We start from the raw sequence: 13,663 nt of genomic DNA on the forward strand, positions 1-13,663 counted from the left end.
TCCCTGTCTCATTGGAACATATCTATGCAGAACTCCACACAGATATCCCCTGAACTTTGCCACATTTCTTCTGTACTTTTCCCTGAGAAAATCTGTTCCCAATTTAAGCTTCCAATTTTCTGCCCGATAGCCTCATAATTCTCCTTACTCCAAGTAAATGCTTTTCTAACTTGTCTGTTCCTATCTCTCTCCAATGCTATTGTAAAGGAGTTAGATCACTATGAGAGATCTGACACCCGACCAGGTTCATTTTCCAATACCAAATCAAGTACAGCCTCTCCTCTTGTAGGCTTATCTACATATTGTGTCAAGAAACCTTCCTGAACATATCTAACAAACTCCACCCCATCTAAATCCCTTGCTCTTGGGAGATGCCAGTCGATATTTGGGAAATTAAAATCTCCCATCACGACAACTCTGTTATTATTACATCTTCCCAGGATCTGTTTCCCTATCTGCTCCTCAATATCCCTGTTACTATTGGGCGGCCTATAAAAAACAGTAAAGTTATTGACCCCTTCCTGTTCCTAACCTCTACGCACAGAGACTCCGTAGACAATCCCTCCATGGCGTCCTCCTTTTCTGCAGCCGTGACATTATCTCTGATCAACAGTGCCACGCCCCCACCTCTTTTGCCTCCCTCCCTGTCCTTTTTGAAACATCTAAAACCTAGCACTTGAAGTAACCATTCCTGGCCCTGAGCCATCCAAGTCTCTGTAATGGCCACCACATCATAGCTCCAAGTACTGATCCATGCTCTAAGCTCATGTGCTTTGTTCACAACATTTCTTGCGTTAAAATAGACACATCTCAAACCGTTGGTCTGGGCACATCCCTTCTCTATCACCTGCCTATCCTCCCTCACACACTGTCTCCATGTTTTCTCTATTTGTGAGCCAACCGCCTCTTCCCCAGTCACTTCAGTTCAGTTCCCACCCCTCAACAATTCTAGTTTAAACTCTCCCCAGTAGCCTTAGCAAACCTCCCCACCAGGATATTGGTCCCCCTGGGATTCAAGTGCAACCCGTCCTTTTCGTACAGGTCACACCTGCCCCAAAAGAGGTCCCAATGATCCAGAAATCGGAATCCCTGCCCCCTGCGCCAATCCATCAGCCACGCATTTATCCTCCACCTCATTCTATTCCTATACTCACTGTCGCATGGCACAGGCAGTAATCCTGAGATCACTACCTTTGCGGTCCTGCTTCTCAACTTCCTTCCGAACTCCCTGTAGTCTGTTTACAGGACCTCTTCCCTTTTGCTACCTATGTCATTGGTACCAATATGTACCATGACCTCTGGCTGTTCTCCCTCCCACTGCAGGATATCGTGGACACTATCTGAAACATCCCGGACCCTGGCACCTGGGAGGCAAACTACCATCCGTGCTTCTTTCTGGCATCCATAGAATCACCTGTCTGACCCCCTAACTATAGAGTCCCCTATCACTACTGCCTTCATCTTCCTTTCTCTACCCTTCTGAGCCAGAGGGCCGGAATGAGAGGCAGAGATAAAGTGGAGTTTTTTCCCAGGGTAGGAGGAGTCCAAACCTAGGGGGCATAGATTTAGGCTGAGAGGGGAAATATTTCAAAGGGACCAAGGGGCAACTTTTTCCACACAGAGGGTGCTGAGTGTATGGAACAAGCAGGCAGAGGTAATGACGGAGGCATGTACAATAATATAAATTCAGGAGCACTTGGATAGTTTTTTGGAGGGGTGGGGTTATTGCCAAATTGGGACAGGCTGAGTGGGCACTGTGGGTGTCATGGAGTGGGTGAGCTGAAGGACCTGTATCGATGTGGTATTTTATGACTGGAAGGAGTGTACAGGATTATAAACGGCTTAGACTTCATACATAGCAGGAATGTTTTCAACATTGCAGAAGTGTCTAAGGCAAGAGGCCATAATTTTAAGGCAAGGAGGAAGAGATTGACGGAGGATCTGGAGAGATGATTTTCAGCCAGTTGGTGGTTGAAATATGAAACACACAGAGATGGAGACGGATATTCTCACAAGATCTGCATGGTATCCAGACCATCCAGTATCCAGACTTGAAGTGCAAGGCATTGAAGGCTACCAAATGGCGGTTGATTGATGGGATCAGTAACTGATAGGTAGTTGCTGGCTGGCAAGTGCAGAGTTAAGTAAACATAGAAAACCTACAGCACCTTACAGGCCCTTCAGCCCACAATGCTGTACTTACTTTAGAAATTGCCTAGGCTTACCCATTGCCCTCTATTTTTCTGAGCTCCGTGTACCTATCCAGGAGTCTCTTAAAAGACCCTGTTGTATCTGCCTCCACCACCGTCACCGGCAGCCCATTCCACGCACTCATCACTCTCTGCATAAAAAACTTATCCCTGACATCTCCTCTGTACCTACTTCCAAACACCTTAAAACTGTGCCATCTCATGTTAGCCATTTCAGCTCTGGGAAAAAGCCTCTGACTATCCACACGATCAATACCTTTCATCACCTTGTACACCTCTATCAAGTCACCTCTCATCCTCCATCGCTCCAAGGAGAAAAGGCTGAGTTCACTCAACCTATTCTCATAAGGCATGCTCCCCAATCCAGGCAACATCCTTGTGAATCTCCTCTGCACCCTTTCTATGCTTTCCATATCCTTCCTATAGTGAGGCGACCAGAATTGAGCACAGTACTCCAAGTGGGGTCTGACCAGGGTCCTATATAGCTGCAACATTACCTCTTGGCTCTTAAACTCAATCCCACGACTGATAAAAGCCAATACACCATATGCCTTCTGAACCACAGAGTCAACCTGTGCAGCAGCTTTGAGTGTCCAATGGACTTGAACCCCAGGATCCTTCTGATCCTCCACACTGCCAAGAGTCTTACCATTAATGCTATATTCTGCCATCATATTTGAGCTACCAAAATGAACCACCTCACACTCCATTGGCCACTTCTCAGCCCAGTTTTGCATCCTACCAATGACCCGTTGTAAGCTCTGACAGCCCTCCACACTATCTACAACACCCCCAACCTTTGTGTCATCAGCAAATTTACTAACCCATCGCTCCACTTCCTCATCCAGGTCATTTATAAAAATCACAAAGAGCAGGGGTCCAAAACAGATCCCTGAGGCACACCACTGATCACCGGCCTCCATGCAGAATATGACCCGTTTACAACCACTCTTTGCCTTCTGTGGGCAAGCCAGTTCTGGATCCACAAAGCAATGTCCCCATGGATCCCATGTCTCCTTACTTTCTCAATAAACCTTGCATGGGGTACCTTAGCAAATGCCTTACTAAAATCCATATTCACTACATCTACTGCTCTACCTTCATCAATGTGTGTAGTCACATCCTCAAAAAATTCAATCAGAGTTGGTAAAATGTGGTCAGGAAAGATTCCTTCATCAGTACATAGGAGTCACAACGAGAGTGTGTGCAATACTGGATCTGCTATTGGGATGTGAGACAGGGCAGGAGACAAAAGTTTGAGTAGGAAACACTTTGCATCAAATGACTAAAATGCCATTAGTTTTAAAGTAAATATGCAAAGAGATAGGTCTGGTCCACAGGTTGAGATTCTAAATCAGAGAAAGTCCAATTTTGATGGTATCAGAAATGACCTGGCAAGTGTGGATTGGGACAGGCTGTTTTCTGACAAAGGTGTACTTGGAAAGTGGGAGGCCGATATAGACTTCCGGGTCATCAAGGGAATGGCGGCGTAAGGAAAAGGTCTCTCGACAAAAAAGAAGGTAAACTGCCCCATAATCGAATTTAGACAAATACTTAATATTGCATAACTATATTAATAAAAGGGGCAAGGATGATGTCTAAGAACAAGATTAAAAAGTCCGCTCCGAAGGCTGATAAACATAAAGAGACGCAGCAAGGCGACGGGCCTAGCTCCCCCACGGCAAGCCAGGACGGAGATAATGAGGGGGAATCGGTGACTCTGTCCTTGATTCTCGGAGAGATTCGCGAGTTCCGACAAGATAACAGCAAACAGCTGGAAGATATTAAAGGAGAAATAGTAAAAACTAACTCGCGGATAGATGAAGCCGAAGCGAGGATTGTTGGAATTGAAGAGAAGCTACAAAACGCAGAGGAGGTGATAGCAGAAATACTGAAGCTGCAAGACCAGCTCCAGTGGAAACTAATAGATCAAGAAGGGAAAATGTGAGGATTTACGGAGTTCCCGAAGGAACTGAAGGTAAACCCGGATTGATGATTCCCTTCGTGGAGAAGCCACTTAGAGAGAACCTTGATATACCGGCCGCAAAAGACCTACAGGTAGAAAGGGCTCACCGCGCGTTGGCACCACAGTCCCCGGCAGGCGCCCAGCCCAGATCGATTCTGGTCAGATTTCTCAGTTACAGAACGAAGGAAGAGGTGCTTAAACGGGCATGGCAAAAGAAAGGTTTCATGTGGAACAACTGTAAAATCAGTTTAGACCACGACTACGCACCGGGGATTCTTGCCAGACGGAAGGAATATACGGAAACACGGAGAGTCCTGAAGGAAAACAACATCAGATGCCAGACCCTGTATCCAGCTCGGCTGAGAGTCTTTTATGACGAAGGGACAAAAACTTACGCTACGGTGGAGGAGGCAACATTGGACCTGGCGGACCGGGGACTACCTATTAAAGTTATCACCCAACCGGAGTCGCTACTGGAGAGGATTCGGCAAAAGTCGTGGCAGGCAGTGCGGCGAAGACGCTCCACACGACCCAGAGTGTCAAACTACAAGGAAAAGCTGCAAATATTCAGACGCGAATGTACAGAGAACACAGATTAATTAAGAGAAATGACTGAAAAGAGTAAATCGGACTTAAAGGTAAAATGAAAACTGGTAACTGAAAATAAACTAGACGGAATAACTTGAATGATAGCAATATGGTCGAGACATAAATAGGAGAAAATTCTCTATGATTATTCAAACTGCTGAGGGCCCTCTAACACAGGGTGAAGATAGAGGTCATCCCTCTGAACTGAGGTGGGTCGGTGCTCAGGCCTCACTGTGGGAAGTCGGGAAAAATTTTCAAATGTTGCAAGTTCGAAAATGTCTAGCGTGTGGTTATATGTCTTGGTTTACTGTTGAGAAGGGATTGCTTACTGTTTGGTTAGAAAAGGAGAGGTTTTTTTTCTACTAGAGAAAAATGCAAACTGAATTGGTAAAAATAATTTCCTATAATGTTAATGGGGTTTTGAATCCAATTAAAAGAAATAAGATTATGTCTAAATTGAAAAAAGAGAGGGCACAAATAGCTTTCCTCCAGGAAACACATATGAGCCAATCTGAACATGGAAAATTAAAAAGAATGGGCTTTAAGCATGTATTTTATTCATCATATAAATTGAGTCGCAAAAGAGGGGTAGCTACTTTAATATCAAGTACTCTTAATTATGAACATATTTCAGAGACTAGAGACAAAGAAGGACGGTTCGTAAAAATCACAGGAAGAATAGAAGGTACAGAAATAACATTGCTGAATGTTTATGCTCCTCCAGGTTGTGAATGGTCATTTTATAGACACATTTTTGACCTAATGGTCAGTTCTCAAGGGGTAGTAATTTGTGGAGGGGATTTTAATATTAGATTAAATCCTATATTAGATTCTTCAAGAATAGTTACTCAGAATAAACCTCTGACTCGGAAAGTGAATTCATTGATGGAGGAGTTGGGAATTATAGATGTCTGGAGGGAATTACACCCTACTAGTAAAGATTATACATATTACTCTTTCCCTCATTCAGCCTATTCAAGGATAGACTATTTCTTTATCTTTGATACAGATAGACTCAGGATAAAAAAACTGTAATATTGCAACAATTGATCTGTCGGATCATAGCCCAGTCTCTATGTCTCTAATCCTGGAAAGGAAAATGAGGAAAACACTATGGAGGCTAAACTCACATATACTCAATAACCCGAAAGTAATGGAGAGATTAAGGGGAGAAATCAAAGAATATCTAGACCTTAATGACACGGGAGAAACATCACCAGTGATCTTATGGGATACATTGAAAGCTGTACTGAGAGGGAAAATTATTTCCATTACCACTCACATGAAAAAAATCAATGCACAAAAATTAGCAGACCTTCAAGGAAAATTAAAACAACTTCAAGTTGTAGATAGCAACTAAAGTAATTCAAATCGAAAACAGGAAATTAGGAAATTGCAAAGTGAAACTGACGATATTTATACGTTGGAAACTCAAAGAAATTTTCTTTACCTGAGACAAAAGAATTATGAAGTAGGAGGTAAATCAGCTAGATTATTAGCATATAAATTACGAAAACAACAAGCAGACAATACAATTCATAAAATAAAGAATCCAAAGACAAAGCTTGTGGAGAGTACAATAGGGAAAATTCAAGAGAGTTTTGAAACATATTATCGAGAGCTGTACTCCCAACCCTGGGCCCCCAATGAGCCCTATATAGACAGTGTATTGAATTTTTTAGATCTACCTAAACTTACAGATTTACAAAATGAAAGTTTATTAGAACCAGTAACTGTCAAAGAACTGAACGTGGCCATCTCTAGGTTAAAGGCTGGAAAGTCCCCGGGTTCTGATGGGTTTACCTCAGAGTGGTACAAGTCCCTGAAGACACAGTTAGCCCCATTACTACTTAACACCTTTAATTGGATCTTGCAGAGAGGAGAAACTCCACCTTCCTGGAGAGAAGCGATTATTTCAGTTATTCCTAAAGAGGGTAAAGATAAACTAGAATGTGGCAATTATCGGCTAATTAGTGTTCTTAACTTAGATTACAAACTATTTACATCTATATTAGCGCGCAGATTGGAAAAGCTTTTACCTGGCCTAATCCATTTAGACCAGACTGGATTTATTCAACAAAGACAAACACAGGATAACATAAGGAGAACTCTGCACATATTAGAACAGGTTAATAAGAACGAGACAGAGACAATGGTAGTAGGATTGGACGCTGAGAAAGCTTTTGATTCGGTTAGTTGGGCATTCCTATACAGAGTGTTAGGAAGATTCGGCTTTCAAGAAAAGTTTATTAAAGTAATTCAGACTCTATATGACAGCCCTACAGCCCGAATTAAGATAAATGGGGACCTCTCTGACTCCTTCATCTTAGAGAGAGGCACTAGACAGGGATGCCCAATTTCTCCTCTCCTTTTTGCGCTATATATTGAACTGCTTGCCCAACTAATAAGACAGAGCGAAATCGTAAAAGGTATCAAGGTGGCAGGGATTGAACAGAAAGTGGTGTTATTCGCAGATGATGTTTTGGTCTATCTGAGTGAACCAGGAAAATCATTTATAGGATTGTTTACACTGTTGGATGACTTTGGGAAAATATCAGGTTATAAAATAAATGTAAAGAAAATGCAGGTTATGTCCCTAAATTATACACCATCCAAAAAATTGCAGGATACATATGATCTTAAGTGGGAAGCAAAATCATTAAAATATTTAGGAATAACCCTGCCAAAGGATCTTTCAACACTGTCACAGGTAAATTATGGGCCATTAATCTCAGAGATAAAAGCAGATATGCATAGATGGAATCTTATCCCCTTTTTAAGTTTAAATTCAAGGATAAATACTATAAAAATGAATATTCTTCCTCGGTTATTGTATCTTTTCCGTACTTTACCGGTGGAGGTGGATGATAATCAATTCAGGGAATGGGACAAATGGATTTCCCGCTTTATTTGGCAAGGAAAGAAACCTAGAATTCGATATAACACCTTACAGTTAGGGAAGGAAGGAGGAGGTATGGTTCTTCCTTGCCTGAGAAATTATTTTTATGCCTCACAGATAACCCCTCTGTTATATTGGTGTAATAGGGAATATAAGGCTACATGGAAGGAAATAGAATTTGGATTAGTTGACAGTTTTCCTCTTCAGGCCTCAATAGCTGACAAAGGATTGATGGCCCAGTTGGAAAAATTTAAAAACGCTTGGATAAATCTTACATTAAAAGTATGGCAGAAGGTGGTTAATTCATGTGGAATTAATAACATGTTAAAACTCTTTAGATGGTGTGCATATGATACCGAATTCCTTCCCAACAGAGGAGATAAAAGATTTGAGCTATGGATAAAGAAAGGTCTTACAACCTACCTCTCATTTATAGATAAAAGAGTATTACAAAGTTTCCAAATCCTGCAGGACAAACATGGCCTAGAACATAATGACTTTTTTAGGTACCTTCAAGTACGAAACTATGTTAACCAGAGTTGTAGATATACAGACCTATCAACAGTAGAATTAGAATTTTTCAAGATTCTGAATTCGGCTTGCAGTTCAATACCTAGTAAATCAGTTTCTCGATTATATAATGCACTCTCCCATGCTAAAAATGTAAATACACTGTATATTAAAGAGAAGTGGGAGAAAGAAGTGGGGTTGGTACTTTCAGAGGAGGCTTGGGAGAAAATCTGCAGCTTTCAATGGTCCTCGACTAATTCTTTGACTTGGAGAGAACATTGTTGGAAAAACATTATAAGATACTTCAAGACCCCATATCAGGAAAAATATAAAGATACAAATGTGATGTGTTGGAGAAGGTGCGGCTCCAAATCATTCTCATATTATTTGGGATTGCCCTAAATTAAGTCTATTTTGGGAAGGTATTCATAGAACATTAGTTAAGGTACTTAGGTCCCAGATACCTCTGAACTTTGAGACGCTCTATTTGGGGCATGTATTGTTTCTTGAACAGCTGGAAGATATAAAGTTGCTGCAGGCCCTCTTAGCGGCAAGTAAGAAATCAATCGCTAGAAAATGGCTAAATCCAATACCACCTACATTAGAAGATTGGTACGAAATTATCTTGGAAATATTTAAAATGGAAAAGTTGACTTACTCCCTGAGAACTCAAAAAGAAAAATTTTATCAAATCTGGAATAAATGGATTGAATATATAACCCCAATGCGAGCAGACTTTAGATGACTTTCCTAATGATTTATACTGCTCTTCTCATCAACACAGTAATATTGCTAACGTAAGCACCCCTAGTCTAAATGTTTGGTTTTTTTTGTTTTCTTTTGGAAAATAGAGAATTAACACAAGTAAAGGGAAAGATTTGGGAAAGGGATAAAAAAATGAAAAAATTAAGTAAATAACTACATAGGGATTGGATAATTATGTCTGTGGGCAGGAGCAAGCATGAACAAATTAGGATATAAACACCTACAATGGTTGATACATAGGCTTATATACAACATTTTGGACCAGTGGAAATGGTCCAGAAGGGTTATATGGAAACTATTATTACCATTTTTCTTAACAACTAATTCCATTACTTAGCCTAATAGGTTAGATTTACCACAGTACATAATTATCTATTTAAATGTTTATTTTCCTTTTATATCATCTCAATGTCTACTTAAGAATGTATAAATAATTGTAGTTTTATACATATAAAAAAATGGAAAAGGTTATATGTGTGGAAAAAGTACATGATATTTGTGAATTCCTTATCCAAATAAAAATAAAATTAAAAAAAAGGAGTGGGAGGCCTTCAAAAATAAAATTTTGAGAGTACAAAGCTTGTGTATACCTGTCAGAATAAAAGTAAAGATAACAAGTGTAAGGAACTTCGGTTTTCAAGAGATATTGAGGCCCTGTTTAAGAGAAAAAAGGAGGTGCATAGCAGGTATAGGCAAATAGGAAAAATGAGGTGCTTATGGAGTACATGAAATGCAAGAGAATACTTAAAAGAAATCAGGAAGGCTAAAAGAAAGTATATAGTTGCTCTAGCAGACAAGGTGAGGGAGAATCCCAAGGGATTCTACAGGTATGTTAAGAGCAAAAGTATTGTTCCGGACAAAATTGGCCCTCTGGACGACCAGAATGGTAATCCATATGTGCAGCCAAAACAGATGGGGGAGATCTTAAATATGTTCTTTGCATCTGTATTTACTTGGGAGACAGATATACAGTCTATAGAAGTGAGGCAATGCACATTAACTTCATGGACCCTGTACAGATTACAGAGGAGGTGGTGCTTGCTGGGATAAATCCCCATGGCCTGACTAGGTGTTCCCTCGGACTCTATGGGAGGCAAGTGTAGAAATTTCCAGGGTCCTAGCAGAGATATTTAAATCATCTTTAGCGACAGGAGAGGTACCAGAGGATTGGAGAACAGCCAAAGTTCTGCTATTTAAAAAGGCTCTAAACATAAACCAGGAAATTATAGGCCAATGAGTCTGACATCGGATGTGGGAAAGTTATTGGAAGGTTTTCAAAGGGACCAGATATGTAAGTATTTGGATATATATGGACTGATTAAGGATGGCTTCTCTGCTTCATGCATGGTAAATCATGTCTAACCATCCTTCAGGAGTTTTTAGAGGAAGTTACCAGCAAGTGGATGCTGTCTACACAGACTTTAATAAGGCAATAGACAAGGTCCTGCAGGATGAGGTAGTAAAATTGGATTAGATATTGGCTTTGTGGTAGAAGCTAGAGAGTGGCAGTAGTGGGTCGTCTCTGAGAGGAGGCGTGTGGTGTGCCGCAGGGATTGGCGCTGGATCCTTTGATGTTTGTCATCTCTATCAGTGATCTGGATGATGATGTGGTTAACTGGATCAGCAACTTTGCAGATGACATCAAGATTTGGGGTGTAGTGGATAGTGAGGAAGGCTGTCATGGCTGCATCAGCAGGAAAAATGGGCTGGCAAATAGCAGATGGTATTTAATGCAGACAAGTACAAAGTTTTGCACTTAGACAGCACCAGTGAGGGTAGATCTTACACAGTGAACGGTAGGGAACTAAGGAGTGTGGTAGAACAAATGGATCTGAGAATACAGGTACGTAATTCATTGAAAGTGGTGTCACAGGTAGATAGGGTCATTAAGAAACCCTTTGGGCATATTGATCAAAAATACATGTATTGAGTACAGAAGAGTGGTAGGTTAAAGTTGTATAAAACATTGGTGTGGCCTAATTTGGAGTATTATGTTAAGTTTTGGTCACCTACCTCATGAAAGATTTAATCAAGGTTGAAAAAGTCCAGTTAAAATGTACAAGGATGATACTGGGTCTGAAGACCTGAGTTAGGAGGAAAATTGAATAGGTTAGGTCTGTATTCTTTAGAACATAGAAGATTGAGAGGAGTTTTGATAGAGATAGAAAGATAGGGTAAATGCAAACCAGTTTTATCCACTGAGGTTGGGTGGGACTACAACCAGAGGTCATGGCTTAAGGAGAAAAGTTTAAGGCCCATGAGGGAAAACTTCTGCACTCAGGGCTGTGAGAGTGAGGAAAGAGCTGCCAGCACAAGTGGTCCATGCAAGCTTGATTTCAATGTTTATGAAAAGTTTGGATAGGTTCATGGATAGCAGGGCTATGGTCCATGTGCAGGTCATTGGGAATAGGCAGTTTAAATGGTTTTGGCATGGACTAGATGAGCCGAAGGGCCTGTTTTGTGCTGTACTTCTCTATGACGATCCAGGTGATTTGCTACCCTGAATTCAACAGGTCCACTGTGTATTAGACTGGTTGAAACATTGACATTTTCTCTGTCTCTACAGGTGCTGCCTGACCTGCTGGGTATCTCCAGCAGTCTTGGTCATTTCAGGTTTTTAGTATCTCTCAAAATCAGCTCACCAGGCTCTCTCATTCCGAAGGTCAACCCTGGTCTTCACCTCTGCATAGATAGTCCTCTCTGTTCTCTCTACTCTCGTCTCTCTTGAACTAAACATGTTAGTTTTCTCACTTGTCCTTAGTTGAAGGATTTGACCTGAAACGTCAAAATGAAACACCACGCTTAGGCAGTGAAACAGTTACTGTTTCAGGTCCAGACCCTGGAAGGTGCTAACTCTATTTCAGAAGTTTCCTAATGTGGAAAGTTTTCTACCATTGCCTTTGCCATGAGTCAGTATTTGGCAGTGGGTGGGTTTGAGTGACATTCCCTCTGGAGTCTAGCCCACATTCCTACCATTGGATTAGATGATGTTAGTGGGTCTATCCAGTAATGTTGACTACCCACACTGCCTAACACGTGTTGTTACTCTCACACACAGCAGTTATCCAACAAGGCCACAGAAGGAATCCACAATTCGATCATCTTGAATGAAGCATCTCTGTGAAGTGACATCCTACCAAGCAGATGAGTGTGCGGTTGGAGCCATTCTGGTCATCCAGCACCGAGAGACCTGCCAGCCGGGGCAGCAGGGACTGCTCGATAACTACGGGACTGATTTGACAAAGTTAATGTTTTCAATAAGTACCTTGATCACTTCTCTTACGGGAAATGTTGATGCATTTTCTAACTGTGTTGCTCCTCCTCATAATCAACTTCTATTAATTTTACCCACCCCCTCAAGGGTAAACCCAATATAATAGATCTGCATGGGCTGCTCTTTTCCTCAATCTGGAAGTGAATAAAATCTCTCGTCTTTTGAGGGACCGGCAGCGGGGTGCTTTGGAATTTGATGGTGGATACAGCAGCTGATCAGGAAGCACCTGGAGAGAATCCAGCGTTCTGCTGATATTTTGGTACTGAGTTGCACAGCAATGATAAACCGGTACAAGGCTGCTTATGGCCGAGACTTGGTGTACAGCAGAGGAACAGATCTGTAAGCCATTTATGTTCCATTTTGGAGCAATTCCAGTGATTTAGAGCAATCTCATTAATGCACTTTACAAACCAATAAAGCCTTCCCAGCCAAAAGCAGGCAGAAAATAAGGAGAGGAAGAGAGTATTTAGCCCAAGCCAGTGCAGGGGGAAAGGACAGCAAGGGCCCTGGGTGACTGCCATCTTGCACCTTGGTGCGTTCCAACACCCCGTGGTGCACGTGGGTGAGTGTTCAACAGCTGCTAGTTGAGGCTGCGAGGAGAGAATGATTCCCTGTGCATTATGAATGGACTAATCTGAACATAAGGGCCAACTGCTCTTTAGCTGCCCAGCAGATGATCGGGTGAGCTCTGCCAAGTGGACTGAGCTATTCTCTGATTCCCAGCAACACCAGGAGAGTCTTTATTCAACCACATTTGGAAAATAGCAGCATGAATTGCAGATCAGATGATAGCTTTTCAAATTGAAAGAATCGAACGGGGTTAATAATTATGAATAAAATCACATTAACTGCTAAAACCTTATGGCTTTGGTCCAGTGATTACTCTGGCGTATGAAGGCACACCAGCACACGTCCAACACAATGTCTGTCAACAACTTAGCACACAGTGACAACTACAACTGGGTAAATCTACCTGAAGCAATACACATAAAATGCTGGGGGAACTAAGGTCAGGCAGCATCTACAGTAAGAATAAAGAGTCAACGTTTTGGGCTGAGATCCTTCATCAAGACGCTTTGATCAACCTGCAGATGTCTGTGCAGGCTTCCAGCATCACTCTATGTGGATACCATTTACTAGGACTTGGCCGACAGTCTAAACTGTCTTGGCGATTCACGTTTCTGGTGCTTATCAAATGAGAGTTTAACTTCCCTAAACTGAAGTGGTAGTTGGATCACAACTCTATTAATTTTAAAATCATTATGGAAGAAAAGATAGAATAGGTTGACAAGTTAAACTCTTGAATTGGAGCAGGGCCAAAATCAGAATCAGGTTTATTGTTACTTACAATACAGAGCATGGAACAGTACAACACAGAAGCAGATCCTTCCACCCAAAACCATTAAATTAGTATTCAAATGGATGGTGCAGGGACAGGAATGGCTGCTTCA

At 41.5% G+C, this 13,663-nt stretch overlaps 1 protein-coding gene across 1 annotated transcript in view; it reads left to right on the forward strand.

Moving 5' to 3' along the window:
• flvcr2b (FLVCR choline and putative heme transporter 2b) overlaps nt 1-13,060 on the forward strand; it is a 254,612-nt gene extending 241,552 nt beyond the window's left edge. Inside the window, exon 11 of the mRNA XM_072274816.1 lies at nt 11,997-13,060. Within this exon, the coding sequence (XP_072130917.1) occupies nt 11,997-12,062 (66 nt within the window). The 3' untranslated portion in view covers nt 12,063-13,060. The remainder of the gene's footprint in view (nt 1-11,996) is intronic.
• Nucleotides 13,061-13,663: the final 603 nt, after the last annotated feature.

The sequence above is a fragment of the Mobula birostris genome, chromosome 1 (assembly GCF_030028105.1).
Source record: "Mobula birostris isolate sMobBir1 chromosome 1, sMobBir1.hap1, whole genome shotgun sequence".
Taxonomy (NCBI): domain Eukaryota; kingdom Metazoa; phylum Chordata; class Chondrichthyes; order Myliobatiformes; family Myliobatidae; genus Mobula; species Mobula birostris.